The sequence below is a fragment of the Ursus arctos genome, unplaced genomic scaffold (genome assembly GCF_023065955.2).
Source record: "Ursus arctos isolate Adak ecotype North America unplaced genomic scaffold, UrsArc2.0 scaffold_22, whole genome shotgun sequence".
NCBI classification, from domain to species: domain Eukaryota; kingdom Metazoa; phylum Chordata; class Mammalia; order Carnivora; family Ursidae; genus Ursus; species Ursus arctos.
In genome coordinates this window covers 45,344,444-45,361,212 of record NW_026622897.1, presented here as the reverse complement: position 1 = coordinate 45,361,212, position 16,769 = coordinate 45,344,444, and the positions used below count along the sequence as shown (strand labels likewise).

General features: G+C 37.3%; 1 protein-coding gene across 13 annotated transcripts in view; it reads right to left on the bottom strand.

The window, feature by feature from the left end:
* The window catches only part of DLG2 (discs large MAGUK scaffold protein 2), a 1,327,559-nt gene that overhangs the window by 374,678 nt on the left and 936,112 nt on the right, over positions 1-16,769 (bottom strand). For all 13 annotated transcript variants that reach the window (XM_057316878.1, XM_048217415.2, XM_044390952.3 and 10 more), the window contains one exon: positions 3,693-3,761. In XM_057316878.1, coding sequence (XP_057172861.1) covers positions 3,693-3,761 — 69 coding nt within the window. The remainder of the gene's footprint in view (positions 1-3,692; positions 3,762-16,769) is intronic.

The following is a 16,769-nucleotide window of genomic DNA, read 5'->3' as shown; positions in this document are numbered from 1 at the left end:
AACAGCTCAGCTATCTAGCATGTACATGGATCTCCAGATCTACTCCAAATGGTGGGTTATTAGCTCTGTTTAATGATTTCTAGGCTTAGAGTCAGTTCTGATTCTTTATCACTTTGAAATGGAAGCCCCAGGAAGTTCTTCACTGTGTCTGACATATCCTGAATGGTGTGACTAGTGCTCTCCAGCTCAATAAAGCCTTTTCATGCTGCAGTGCTGTACTGGAGAGTTTATTTTGATTTCAAATTCAAACTGTGCTTTCTAGGTAGGTGTCCTTGGGAAAATTACTTAACCTTTTTGAGAATCAAGATTCAGAAAAAAGGATACCTATTTTATATGACTATTTTGGAAATAAAATTAGAGAAGATAGATAGATGGATGAGGAGAGAGAGAGAATGAAAACATACCAGGTACCTAATAAGCACTTGATAAATGTTAGTTTCTTTTCTCTTCCCTTGAAGGAATATCCACAAATTTGAACTATTTTATTCCCAACAGTTGCACATTTTGAACGTAATCAATCTCTTTAATGATGAGCTCCCTTCTTCAAATCCTAACCCTGTCAAGGATTCCTTGATAGAATGCTGTCCCAGTCCTTTGTTAACTGTGGATGTCCTCTCCTTTCCTGTTCCACACGTCTGATTTAACATGCAGAATTCAAAACTGATCACTGTCCTTTGGAGAAAGTGACCAGCAAGTTTTGTGGAATAGTTTTTCTAAGCTAGGACACTTTCCAGAAAGAAGAAATCGACAGGGGTGGCATGGAGGGTGCACTCACAAGGCCAACACACCTGCACTCCAGGTGTTGACTGATGAACACTCTTAAGTGCAACTGGAGAATGTTCCCAGGCTGGGGAGACTATTTCCTCCTATGTTTATGTGGTGTCTTTGTCTTAAACTTTCTGAGATACATACACCAGAAATATAAGAGCGTTTCTTATTCTGGTCCTATATTCTTCCCTTTCGAGCTGAGGATAAGCCAATATGTAGAAAAGGCTTATGTTTATCTTTAATGTGTTTAATGAGCTTTAAGTATCATCTTGGTAATTAAAATACTTTTATATATAAATATTAGCAGTGAAGCAATGAAGCAAACTCAGTGATTTAGATTGCTTCCTCAAATGATTATTACCTATGTATATAGGAATATGTCTCTCCAAAGCACAGAGATGAACCCATTCCTGACTGTTCTAATGAATCCTTATTTAATATAAATGCAAAACTCTTCTGCCTGATAAATTAGGTATATGTTATGTGGAACAATAACAGCAATGAACGTTATACTATACTATAGCAAACACACATATTATGCCAGTACTATTATAAAAAATAATGTATATAACTTTCGTTCTTGAGAGAAAGTCTGTTAAGTATGTACATTTTACAGATGAGGAAATTGAGGCGTATAAAAACAAAAAACACACAAAAAAACCAAGCAACTTGCTGTCACACAGCTAGTAAATTCCTGAGCCCAGATTGAAACTCAGGGAGTCTGGCTACGATCCAGAATCTAGACCACCTTAAATATTACTACAGAACCAAATGTTGTGACATATCGATTGATAATGTCCTATGCCTTTTTTTTTTAATGGACTAGAACAAATGTTAAAATGAGGATACTGTCCTGTTGAGAAAAAAGTTACTTAATTCTCCAGAGCTAAATTCATATTTAGCCTACCATTCCTATCTCTCTGTTTTTATTTGTTTTCTAGAGGAACCAAAGTGGTTTGATGTTCTTTACCATCACAAACAGAAGAGGAGGGCAACCAGGGGAAGGAGGTGTCCTTTCAGGGAGGGTGCAGTGCTCACGGAGAGGCCACATTCCTTTTGCTCACTTTTTCCCTATAGGTTTGGGGACTTGCAAGGTATTTCCTTAGCTGAGGGCAGGAAAGGACACTCTATGAAAAGTATTTACAATATTTATGTTCTTCTAAAAGTTAAGACTAATATCTCTCTCCCAGGTGGATGACCATTTAGCCATGGAGTCTGCTGCTTTGCCCTATTGCTACCCAGGATAGAAAAGAACCATGGGGACAGAAGACAAGAAGGTCAGCCAGGGAGAAAAGAGGTAAGGACTGTCCCTGGTAAGCTCCACCTGAGGGGGAAGAAAGATGGCTGCTGCTTGGCTTGCAAGCCTCAGATTTGAAGCTGCTGAGGACAGATAAGACATAGGACTCTGGGAATGGGAGATTGTTATGGTTCAGGCAGTGGTGAGAACAGGGGAGGGCACAGTGTGCTATTGCTAGGGCTTCTGTGGAAGAGACAGCTGGGTCTCCCAGGGGATCACTTAGCTGGAGGAGCTGTGGGAGTCTCCCAACATTGGTGCATGTTTGGTTATCCACACATTCAGGCTATATCACCAGAGATAACCAAGAGAAAGGGAACAGCCACAGTAGAATGGTGAGGAAGTACCACATCCTGTTTCCTTTTTTTTTTTTTTTTTGCCCCAATACTACCAGAGGAGAAATCTAAGAGAAAGGACCATCTAGAGGGATGGTATGAGAGACAGAGTGGATCATATCCCTGTCAACTCCAGAACACTCTGGTGGAACCCAAGTCCTAATTATGTTAGAAGGAGGGGCAGAGGTCTGAATAAAACATAAAATTTTAAAATAGAAAGGACTAATAAATAATAAAGTTAGGGATTTGAATTGAAATGCCATTAAGGAAGCCTACACGTCATTGAGAAATAGGGTTGAAACAAAACTGGTAACAGATATTGGAGAAGTAAAATGACTTAATTTTTATACATCAATCAATTAAATGTTCTCAATTAAACCAGATATAATTATAAAACAAGTGGAGGGAAATATTAACCCTTTCCCCCCAGCCCCTCCAGGTTTTATCTGATTGGGGAATTCAGAAATACAAAATACTAAGTCCCCTACATGTAAGCCTGCCCAGCCAACATCTCCATTCTTTTTTTTTTAAGATTCATTTATTTATTTTAGAGAGAGAGAACGAGCAAGAGAGAGTGCAAATGGGAGGAGAGGACCACTGAGCGTAGAGCCTGACACAGGGCTGGATCTCACAACCCAGAGACCATGACCTGAACCAAAATCAAGAGTTGGACACTTGACCTACTGAGCCACCCAGGCACCCCCAAAATCTGCATTCTTATCTCCTGCCCCACTGCTTCACATAGCCTAGGCGAATCTCTGAATCCTTTAATGGCCTTATGCCACCTCATGCTCATGTGTTCATGTTTTTGCACATGCCCTTTCTTCTGCTCAGAGTACCCTTCCTTCCAGTGTCTGTGGGGGCAAATATCCACAGGTGCTTCAGTTCTTAGCTCCAGAGTTATGTCTTCTCTGAAACCATCCTGACCTGCTTTCCCTTCCCTCTTTGATGACCATTCTCAGTCAGGTGTCCTTCCTGGATCTTCCATTAATCCCTAACATGCATCTCCTTTGTGATGCTTACACTGGATGCAAGTATGTGTCTGTATTTCTGCCACTCCCAACAAACAATGAGACCTCTGAAGGGAAAGAAGAGATCTTATTTGACTTGTTAAACATAGTACCTAGCACAGTACTTGGCATATAATATAAGTTTATAGATATTTGCTAACAGAAGGAAGGAAGAAAGGAAAAAAGGAAAGGAAGGAAGGAAGAAAATTTCTTTATGCCCTAGTGATGAGGCTGCAGTTTAGTTTAAGAGAAGTATTATTAGTATTATTATTATTCTTATCTTACCCTTCGAGGGAGATGGCCCGTTGGAGAGTCACCGAAGGCTGGCGGGTTGCAGTGCTGTGTTGAGAATGGCTGCACAAAAGAAAGAAAAAACAAACACAGATCATTTATTTAAAATGTCTTTGCACATTCTAATCAGTCCTATTGTCAAGAAAAGAAACAATCTTGAAAGAAATACAGTAGAGATTAAATGTTCTTTGGTGATAAGTAGAATCATCCACCAAAATCTGGTACTCTATCAGATAAAGGGTTAATATTTCCTTATAATTTGATTTCAGCATGTATTATTCAAAAGTAACCTTGAAATGACAAAAAGACATGAAAAGAAACAAAAATATTTGGAAGAGGTAATTTTCATAATTTCATTATGATACAGTGTATTACTTTTCAAATGAAGAACATTTTTATAACACATTTTTAAACAGTGGATTTGAAAAATGGAGAAGTATTTAATTAGTATAAGTTTTCATATTAGTTCACACTTGCAACACTTTCTTGTAAAATTAATAATAATTCAGCTGTTGGATGAACACAAAAACTCAAAAAACAAGACCTCTGGTTGCATGCCAACCTTAGAATTTAATGTAAATCCATATTTTGTTTTGGTTGCATGGTAATACGACTGATTTTACAGATAAGCAGTTGAAATAAAAATGATAATGTTTATCATTCACTGAGCACTCATATTGCTTGAATCCCTTTTCTAAGTTTGTTTACTTCTCTCAATCCTATGAGCTACACAGTGTCCCCCTAACAGGTGAAGAAACTAAGGTATGGAGAGGTTTAAAAGATTGTCCCAAGTCATGTGGTAAATACCTGTGCTTGAGATAGCATCTAAACTGTCTGATTCAAGAGCCATTATTCTTAACCATCATGTTATATCATCTCCCAAATGGTGACAATTTTTCAGATTTGTAAGAATGTGTTTTGCAGTCTCAGAATACTCTTCAATTAGAGGTTCATCTGAGATATGTACAATAATAATCCAGCACCAAAAAGTAATGCTTTGTGGATTTCCCATGTGTTAAAATGTATGATAAAATTGTGTTTCAGTGTATAATTTTAGTTTGTAGTACTGATTTAATATCTTATAATATCTTGTAATATTAGTTACAGATGTGTATATATGTATATGTATACACACACATATACATATACATATATACACACACAGACACACACACAGGTTATAAAGGCCTATATACACAAATATATGAATAAAAAGAAACCCGAGTCAGATGTTTGCAGAACATTAGACACCTTCACACAACTCCACAACTTCTCAGCACATACTTCTGAAAACATGGACATTGTCACAGAGAGCCAAGCTGTAGGCTCCAGATTTTCATCCAGAACTTCAGTCATTATGGATGAGAAGTGGTATCCCTCTGTGAATACCATTTAGTTGTGACATGATGACATTTATCTGTGGTTGAGGGAGCAGAATTTGGGCACTGTAGCTAAAAACTAGAAAATGTTTTTTAAGTTAAGGACTGTGCCCCTCTGTTTCCTGGCATACTTCATAGTGTCGAGCATGATACAGTTTCCCTGAACATGTTTGACTGACAGTGGAAAAGCAGCATAGCGTTCAGAAGCTGGACCCTGTAGCCAGATGCCTGAGTTAAAATCACAGCTCCACCGCCTGGACCAATGTGACCTTCCTCAAGTGATCTACAGCTCTCTGTGTGTTAGTTTCTCACCTGTGAGATCAGGATAGTAATAGTACTTTCCTCCTGCGATTGTTATAAGGATTCAGTGAATACAATGTTTAAAACAGTGTCTGTTCCTTCAACAGATGACTGGATTAAGAAGTTGTGGTCCATATATACAATGGAATATTACTCAGCTATCAGAAAGAACGAGTTCTCAACATTTGCTGCAACATGGATGGCACTGGAGGAGATAATGCTAAGTGAAATAAGTCAAGCAGAGAAAGACAATTATCATATGATTTCTCTCATCTATGGAACATAAGAACTAGGAAGATCGGTAGGGGAAGAAAGGGATAAAGAAAAGGGGGGTAATCAGAAGGGGGAATGAAGCATGAGAGACTATGGACTCTGAGAAACAAACTGAGGGCTTCAGAGGGGAGGGGGGTGGGGGAATGGGATAGGCTGGTGATGGGTAGTAAGGAGGGCACGTATTGCATGGTGCACTGGGTGTTATACGCAACCAATGAATCATCGAACTTTACATCAGAAACCAGGGATGTACTGTACGGTGACTAACATAGTAAAAAAACATAAAAAAAAAACACCAGTGTCTGTTATATGGTAAAAGCTATAAAAGTGTTTGTTAAATAAACTAATATGATTTAGCAGAATGTGTATTTTAACATATTTAGCACTAAATAATAATAATTACTTATAGTCAGTTCCACAAGCTGTGTATTTTTGAGTATAATAAAAATTTGGTAATCAATATTAAATTAAAATATATTTTCTATTGTAAAAACATAAAATTATTGAAAATCAAAATAAGAGAACGTTTAAAAAAATCGCATATAATTCCATCACCTGTCTCAGATGTTACAGAATTATCTAATTTAATTATTGTAGTTGTCCTGTAGGTATGTATGAGTAGACACATTTTATATATAAAAAAACAAAACACACAAAACTTATCAGAAATCAATAGCTTGCAAATATGGAGCCAGAATTCAAACTAAAGCCTATCTTGTTGCCAAGTGTGTGTGCTTTCCATGCTTTGTTGTTGACTCTCTATATGACAACATGTGCTTCATAAAGTTTTATATACACAGACCATATATAGCTTTATATCCAGCATTTGGTCATTATATTACAATCATTTCTTATAGGGTCTCCATAATTACTATTTCAGTGTTACATAATGTTACTTCCTCTGAAGATATATTTTATTTAACTGTTCTTTTGTGGTTAGATATTTGGGTTATTTCTACTGTTTTAATATTATAAATAATGCTTCATGAACATAATGATATCAATTACTTTTTCTTATTTGATAATTTTCTTTGACTATATTCCCCAAATGGAAACATTCACTAGGTTCTTGATTTATGTTATTAATTACTTTTCAAAAACTTTGAACCATTTTATTGCCTCTTGTGTATATATATATATATATATATATATATATATATTATGCACACATACACATATATATCTTCCATTTAATGTATTTTTAAATAATATAAAATATATATATATATATATATACCAGTTTCACCAAAGTCTTATAGGCACTAACACTATAATTCAAAAACTTGATAACAAGTACAAAATGATACTTCAGATTTACTTGTATTTCTTCATTAGTGAAAATGACCATTTTTTTTCTATATGCTTACTTGTTAATTGTATTTATTTTGTTTAAACTGTTTAATCCTTTCCTTTACCATATATATTACACTGGTTTAGCTAGTACCAACAGTCCTTTTGGGTAAAGATCAATGATGCCTGCTAACCAAGATGAATGAGTAACTGGAATTTCCGATAGCTTCCTCACCATTAGCCTAGCTCATATAATTAAAACAAAGAAATATTCAGTAATCTCTCTTTACTTATCACTACCTACCTTAAACTATTCTACTCTAAATTACTCTAAATTATCGCAGTAATGTCCCTCTTAAAGTTTTAGTGACACTTAAATTAAATGTGGAATATACCTTGAAGTGCACATAGAATTTGACTCCTTGTATATTACACATGCAAAGTCAGCCAGTTTCTCCTAATGTGTAAATTTTGAACAAACAGAGCCTTTTACAACATGTAATTACCCTTTTACTTTACTAAGACAAATACAGTGAATTATTTGATAGTCAACACCTACAGACACAAGGGAATTTTTGTTTTTCCCTGATAGCAATGTGTAAGCAGGTCTTGAATGGGGAACACTTGCAGTGGGTGTTTGGAGCTACCAGATGGTGATAATAACTGGTATTTTTAAAAAAACACTGAACATCTTCTCCTTGGAACCAAGCCGGTTCTATGCATTCCATATTATTGACTGCGTAGACAGTATTGTTGCTAGTTCTACCATGACTAACAAATGACAGGTAACCACCACCTGGCCCTTTCAACTCCTCAGGCAGAGGCCAGCCAGATGGAATTCTGAGAACCACAGGAAGCAGCAGGGGAGGAAAGCACAGCTAAAATGTCAAGCTTTTAACACTGGAAAGCTAAGTGCTCAGAATATCTTGGTCTTAAAAAAGCCCAGTCGTATCAACAAATGGCCGTCATTCTCCTTCTATCATTTTCCTAGACACTGTTAAAGTCTATTCTGTAAAGCCTTCTATGATATGCTTCCTTCACCACCCCAGCGCAGTTGACACGCTGTTCTGTGCACCATCCTATCTTTTCCACACATCCAAAATAGCACCCAGGACTGAGAATCACCACCATTTATTTATATGACTTTTTTTTCCCACTGCTAAGTCATGTGTGTTTTCAGAGCAAGGAGAGAGGCTTATCCATTTGCACATTCTCAGCTCTGGGCTGATCCACAGAATATGCTTCATGAATGCCTTTCTGAATGATGAAAACCGTGGGCTGAGTTCCATCTACCTGTAAGACCCCATGCCCTGTCTCTTTCAAACTTCATAACAACATTGAGAGCTAGCCATTATGCCTGTTTTTGAAGGAAATTAAAGACCGAGGTCTCACGGCTAGTAGATAGCAAGAGCAGAACCCATGTTTGCTGGCTCTAAAGCACTTGTTCCTCTGAGACAAACAATGTTGCCTTATAGAAAGGTGAAAGCAAAGCTCTGTGTTTAGTTCAGGTAGAGGATCCCACACATATTGTTAGGAAATGCTGAATCTCACGGATTCAGTTTCGTTTTGTTTTGTATAAAATAGCACCCATTATTTTCACTGTATCTGTCCCACTTGCATGTCAGTGACTTTTGAAGATCATTTTGTTTAATGAAGATAATTTCAAAGAGGGACTTCTCTGTCCTAGGCACACCACCTTATTAGTGAGCCCTGGACATTTATGAGCATTTGAGTGACAGTGAAAAGTGGGTGAGCAGGATGAGAAGGCTCAGTAGCATGTTATAGCATTGATGCTGGGGACAAAGTCCTGTCACGTGGGAGAAATCCTGGGGCGCCACTCTATACTTAGGCAGCTTGGCTAATGTGGCAAATCAGGCAACTGTGGAGATCAATCTTACCAAGACTTTTTAAGGTTTAGAGAGAGGTAACAGCCCTATTGCCCTTCTAAAAATCATGCCGTCATTGAATAAGACTGAGCCAGAGAACAGTAGAATCTCTTTTCCAGGAACTCTCTGATTTTACAAGTAAAAGACTCTGGTTATTGCCTAAGAAAATGACATTTGAATGGTGCTGAAAGATGCAATCCTACTGCTGTGTGAAATTAAAATTTTGTTGAGCATCTGAATTGAAACTGTTTTATTACACATGCAACACAAAGGACCTAGATGGCGGTGATAAATGGCTTTTTAATTTTCTCCAACTCTAAAGCAATAAGAGACAGGATAAAGGGTGTTTCCAAAATGTTGTAGCGTTAAAACGATGTCATTTTATGGAGAACACAAAAAGGTTTTTGGGTCTTTTATTAAGAAGCTGATAACAATAAACATATTTAATATGCCTTGTAAAGTCCTATCCAACTCAAATACCTCCTGATGTGTTTTCAATATTGTTTCACTCTTCACCCACATTTCTGAAGAACTTTCATCTCTCCTTGTCATTTTTAACTCTTCACATTCTCTTGAATACTTGTATCTATCATTTATCTGATCTCTCTTAATATTTATTTATTCTCTTTTTCTACTTTCCCCATCTTCATATACACGCATTAAGTTGTCATTATTCTTAAAAAGAAGAGTGTATGTCTTCTTGGGTATCCAACCAGTACCTCAAATGCAACATAACCAAAACACTATTACCTTCTCTCGTGAAGCTGGATATCTCTCCTATTGCTTCATTGATACTTAACATGAATTATCTCGTATAATTATTTATGTCTTCTGGTTGCATCTAACAAATGTTAATTGGGAACTTACTATGTACCAGGGATCACGTTAGTTGCTTGGGATGACTCTTCAATTCCTTAATAGTGTAGCACTCAATAAATACCTGATAATAAAGCTGGTAAAATCAAATAAACCATGTGGGCTCTTTTGAATATAGTTAACATTTTTCAATAAATCTCTAGGTATATTTGATAGACAAACCATCTGAGCTGGATCTGGAAGGATGTATACATATTTTAAATGGTGTAGAAGGGAAAGAAAACTTTCTGAGAAGCTAGAAGAGTATGATCAAAGTCATGGAGGGTCAAAAGTATATGTTGTGCTCTGGAAACCTTGAAGGTTTGGCTTGGCCACAGCAGAATAGCCAGGGATGAGGACAGGAAATTGACCTGGGGTGGATGAAAAGGGGCAATGAATACCATACCAAGAGGTCTGGACTTTATCTTGATGGCAGTGGTAAGCTCTCTAAAGTTGGGGATCAATATGGTACTATCTATGATTCAGAAGGGTAAACCTAAAAATACTCTCAACAGTGGAAGGAATAGGAGGGAGTCTATAAGCAGGTAGACCAATGGCAAATCATCATGAGAAAGAAAATTAATAAATGCCTAAACTTGGACGATGGCAGTAGGAATATAATTGGGTTTGATTTTGTACAAGCTTAGCTTACACATATGGGAAATATGATCTACAGTGGAACAGCTGTACCTATTGAAAAGTTCTTCCTTTTCTTGGTGTAGCACTGATACATCCACAGTAGCCACTGCAGGACAGATATTCTTGCATCTTCTACTTTTTCTAACAAACATTCTTCACACTTCTGATTCTTTATTAGATGGTATTAAGAGTCCTAGCTTTCTTTCTCTCTATACTCTTACATTTTTCTTTTTTTCTTTTATTTATTTATTATTTTTTAAAGATTGTATTTATTTATTTGTCAGAGAGAGAGAGAGATCACAAGCAGGTGGAATGGCAGGCAGAGGGAGAAGCAGGCTCCTCGCTGATCAGGGAGCCGGAACAGGACCCTGTGATCATGACCTGAGCAGAAGACAGATGCTTAACCGAATGAACCACCTAGGGGTTCCTATTTTTATTTTTTAAAGATTTATTTATTTATTTATTTGTTTATTTGAGAGAGAGGGAGAGAGAGAGTGCGCATGAGCAGGGGGAGGGGCAAAGGAAGAGGGGGAGGGGGGAAAAGGGGAGAGATGGGGCGGGGGCGGGGAGGGGCCTCCCCGCTGAGCACACAGCCTGATGCGTGACTCAATCTCATGACCTTGAGCTGAAATCAAGAGTCGGATGCTTAACCAACTGAGCCACCCAGGTGCCCCTTTTTCTTTTTTTAAAAAAGATTTTACTTTTAAGTAATCTCTGCACCCAATGTGGGGCTCGAACCCACAACCTCAAGATCAAGAGTCACATACTCTACACTGAGCCAGCCAGGCACCCCATTTTTCTTCTGATTTTTACATAAACTGTAGAACCTAGAAATGAATTCTGAGATTCAGATATGTTCAGACCAGGGCTGAGTGCCAGGAGATGCTGACTTTCCTCCACTGCATTCCATACTCCTTCCAGAGGAGCCCAAGATAATATGGAATTTTAAAGTTTCCTTAATTGTGTTGTTAAATTTACGGTCAAGCCAACATCTCATGTAGTTTTGATATCAAATAGTTTGAAATCAATTTCATCACATACTTGTATGTGATGGTTTTTGGAAACTCAATATAATTAATTAATATCCACCACTGTCAAATTTAATGGTATTGGGGCACCTGGGTGGCACAGCGGTTGGGCGTCCGCCTTCGGCTCAGGGCGTGATCCCGGAGTTATGGGATCGAGCCCCACATCAGGCTGTTCCGCTATGAGCCTGCTTCTTCCTCCCCCACTCCCCCTGCTTGTGTTCCCTCTCTCGCTGGCTGTCTCTATCTCTGTCGAATAAAAAAAAAATTTAACGGTATTAATTTTGATCTAGTTTTAAAGTTGAGCTAACATTAGGTCATCAATTCAACTCAATAAATATTTATTGAGCATCTAAGATGTGCTAGCCATTACAGAACTTCGCTTCTTCGTGTAGTTTTGTATTATTTTCAAATATGAGAGAATGCCTTTTACCTTTTCATGCAAATTATTAATTTTGATAAGAGACAAGGACCAAACATTGTTAGCAAATCATCACCGATCCTCCTCCAGCTTAATTGTTCAGTCCACAAATTTTACTACTGAGCTCTCTATTTTTTAAAATTTTATTTATTTATTTGTCAGAGAGAGAGAGGAGAGAGAGAGAGAGCACAAGCAGGGGGAGCAACAGGCAGAGGGAGAAGCAGGCTCCCCACTCAGCAAGGAGCCCTATGTGGGACTCGATCCCAGGACCCAAAGATCATGACCTGAGCTGAACTGACTGAGCCATCCAGGCATCCCAACTACTGAGCTCTCTTAATCAACATCTTTTTAGAGATTAACCAGTCCTCTCCATCTCCAGTGACAAGCTGACCAGTGTTCCACCAGTGTTCACAGCAAGTGGAATGCTCATGGCCCATATATTTTCATTCCTTCCATATGACTTGTATGTTTACTAAGATTCAGTTGTAACTGTTCTCAACTCTGTTTATTCTTATTATACGCATTTTATAATCATGTAATTTAATGTTACAAAATGAAATACGAGTGTGTAAAAAGAATTGTTTTTATCAAGAATAAGTTTACTGATCTAGAAAGACTTAATCATATGCAGTTCAAAACATCAAAGCTTTTGCAGAGGAAAGGAAACAAAACAATGAAGGTGATCTAGTAAATGAGAGAAAATATCTGCAAATGATAAATCTCATAAGGGGTTAATATCCAAAACATATAAAGTACTTACACAACTCAGTACATAAAAAACAAATAATCCAATTAAAAATGGTCAGAGGACCTGAATAGACATTTTTCCAAGGAGATATGCAGATGGCCAACAGACACATAAAAAGATGCTCAACATCACTAATCGTCAGGGAAATGCAAATCAAAACCATAATGAGGTATTATCGTACACATGTCAGAATGGCTAAAATAAAAAAACATAAGAAATGACAAGTGTTAGCACGAAAATGTGGAGAAAAAGGAACCCTCATGCACTACTAGTGGGAATGTAAAGTGGTAGAAAACAGTATGGAGGTTCTTAAAAAATTAAAAATAGAAGTACCATTTGGTCCAGTAATTCTACTACTGGGTATTTACCTAAAGAAAATGAAAACCCTCATTCAAAAAGATATATGTACCCCTATTTTATTGCAGCATTATTTACAACAGCCAAGATATGGAAATGACCCAAGTGTCCATTGATAGATGAATGGATAAACGTGGGATGTATGTACACACAAACATATATACACACAATGGAATATTACTCAGCCATTAAAAAATGAGAACTTGCGATTTGCAACGATATAGATGGGCTAGAGGGTATAATTATAATGCTAAGTGAAATAAATCAGAGGTAGACAAATACCATATGATTTCATTCATACATGGAATTTAAGAAAAGAAGTGAACAAACAAGAGAGAGACAAAAGAAGGCTCTTAAATACAGAGAGTGAACTGGTGATTGCCAAACAGGAGGTAGTTGGGGGGGTATGGGTGATTAAGAGTACACTTATCTGATGACTACTGAAAAATGTATAGAATTGTTGAATCATTGTATTGCACACCTGAAAATAATATAATGCTGTATGTTTACTATACTTCAATAAAAAAATTAAAAAAAAAATGAAAAAGACATGTTACCTGAAAGAAAAATGACTGTTCTAGAAAGACTTAATAATTATATGTAGTTCAAAACATTGCTGCCAAATTAGGTGTGAGACAGACAACTATAAAAGTCAGAAAATAATTATAAGATGATAATTTTTCACTTAGTGTACTTTTGATTTTCATTCTAATTTAAAGAAATCCAAATTGAAAGGCATGGATAATGAATTAACGCTGTACTTTATGCAAGAAAAATGAAGTAGAACTTCATAAAAATGGGCCCCAGATCTTTGGCCTTCCTAATCAACTTGGTATACCAAACATTTTAAAGCAATTAATGGACAATTTAGATGCTGGAAAATAACATCATAAAAAGTGTGGCCAGAGGTTGATGATAGTAGAGAAAATCTTGACCCTCACATGTAAAAAATTATGAAGAATACAATTTGATAAGTTATATCAGACAAATTAAGCATTGTGATGATTTATAGAAAGACAGTGTATAACACTGGACTGATGAAGATGATTCGTTGAAAACTGAAATTATGGACAATGAAGAAAGCATACATTCTGAGACAAACAGATGGATCTAAATATGAAAAAAAATGTGGATCAAATTCAGGGCCCCAAATTTCTCATGCCACAAAGAAGCTACAAATGTGGTTTTACTTTATGGTGAACAGCTTCAATCAAGTCATTAATAACATAGTGACCCAAACCCCCCTCACCACCCCCCCCCCAAAACTGGAGGAAGTCCATTAGGAGAAATTCTACTTTTTTCAAATACCACTAAACCACTGATTTGACTGTGCCACCATACAGTTATATTTTTAAAATTTAAGGTGAGGGCACCTCGCTGACTCAGTTGGTTGAGCAACCAGCTCTTGATTCTGGCTCAGGTCACGATCCCAGGGCCATGGGATCGAGCCCTGCCTTGGGCTCCGTGCTGGGCACGGAGCCTATTTAAGATTCTCTCTCTCTCCCTCTGCTGCTTTCACCTACAACTATCCCAGCTCACGTGATCATTTGTGCTGTCTTTAAAATTAAAAAAAAAAAATTAAGGTGAAATAATTATGGCATACAAGTGTCTTTTCTTTTTCCTTCCAAATGATGACTGCTGTGTCCAAACTTTTGACTAACAAACCAATAACCAGTACTGGTTGTATGGGTGATGGGAAGTTCTATTTTATGAATGCCTAAAGGGATTATCACCTAGGTTTTAGTTTTCTCCTTATCCTTAAAGAATATCATGGGAGACCTCACAGTCTTCTTACAGGGGAGACCTAGAGAGGTTACAATGCATGACCTGAATGTGGTTAAGTTGAGATCAGAACGCAGATCCAATTCCTAGCCCACGGTTTTCTCTGTCCTGTGCCATTGCAACTTCTTCATATTCTTCTCTGTGACAGAGGTTCAATAATAAATATGACACTGGCCAGTCTAAAACTCCTGGTCATCATTGTTAAGTAGTGTAATACTCTGAAGGTATACTTCAAATGCTGAACATAGTTTTTTCCCCTCAGGACTGAACCAATATGTGATTGGTCTCAAAGCCTGAAACACGAGGAGGAAATGTAGTATTTTAATACAGCAGGCATATTGCTGCCTTTATTCATTTTGTTTTTGGATGGCATACTGCACATCACTCTTCTTGGCTTCTGTAGTATGCAAGCTGCATCTCAGGAGTAATGTATGAACATGTATCAAAAGTTCCTTTCCACACAGACTATTCTTCACAAGGAAAGTAAAAAAAAAAAAAATGGATATATAAGAACTTAAATCAAGTCTCAACTAGTTCCATCATACAGCAACTTCAAAAAGGAAAAGAGATTTTAATCTGGAATTTTACATAAAATGTAGATAAGTACGACAGAATGCACCAAGAATTAGAGAACCTGGAATGGGAAGATTTTTGTATACCTGTTGTGACCTTGGGCATTAGTTGATATGACCCTGAGTATTCCTTTATTTCATAGAAAACATATTTTTCAGAAAAATTTTTCACATTCTTTTTATTCTTTGACAATATCTGGGAAGCAGAGTTGTATGGAAAAAAGAACAGAAGTCTAGAAGTCAGAAATGTGGGTTTTCCCACTGTCCTAAGGAGAGCTCAAAGCCCTTAGATAAGTCATCTCACTTTCCTTGTTTTGATTTTTTTCTTCAGTTTTAGGTGGAAACTATTGTTCCTGCTCTCCCCATCTACTTTATGGGGCATAGATAGGAAACAGTACTGTAATGGGGAAAGGAGCATGAGCTTGGGAGTTGATGGCCTTGGGTTAGAGACTTCTTATCCTTTTCTTAGTCAGGTTCTTGACAATCTTAAAACCCAAACACTCTTATTCATGTTTCTGTCATCAGTATAATGTATATAATAGTGCCTTCTCACAGATGGCTCTGGGGGAAAATAGAGCAATATATGTGAGAGAAATTTTGTAAAGTGTGAAGCATGGGGAATAGTAAATGGAAATTACTTTCCAGGGAGGCAGTATCATTTGGTCATAAGGTGTCTAAAACTCGTGACCTGAACTTGAACTAACTTAAGGAAGGAAAATGAGGCTAGACCTAAGAAACATCGAGGAAATGGAATCTATAGGATTTGGCAGTTGTGTGTGGTGGGTGAATAAGGAGTCTAGGACAACTTCCATGTATCAGGTTGGGGCTGTTGGATCCATGGTGGTACTTCATACTGAAAAAGTAGTATGGGAATAACAGATTTGGGGGGAATATGATTATTTTAATGTTGTATGTCGTGAGTTTGGGGAACCTGTGTGACATCGAGGTAGAGATATTTCATAAGATAGGTAGACATTAGAGTTTGATCGTAGTAGGCAGTTCCATTGTAAAGAAGTACATTTTGGAGTCAACATTTGAAGTACATTTGAAGCCATGGATATTCCTAGAAATACTGTGATAAAAAAGACTGAAAGTTTGGGAGACCTGCAGACAACCAACACTGTGACATGTATAGAGCAAGAGAAACCTAGAAAGAGACTAGGAAGAAGTGAGTGGAGAAGTAGGAGGAAAACCAAGAAAACACAAGGTAATGGCAGCTAACAATGGGAGCATGGAGATAATTTCAAGAAGGAGAATTTGGTTGACAGTTGGCAAAGACCTTACAAAGCTTAAATATGAAACAGAGGGGAAACTGGTCCCTGAAGTTTGGATTATATTCTACAGGCAAAGAGGAAGGAAGTCATGAGCAATTTTAAGCAACATTAAAATATAGTCACATTTGTAGTTTAGAAAGAGCCTTCTGTAATCCCCAGGTATATAAAACAGCTGGAGAAGGGTTAGAGCCAGCCAAGAGCTGTAAGAGGAAGCTGGTCTGCAGAAGACTAGTGTGAATACCAAAGCATCCTCATAATGGCCACCATAGA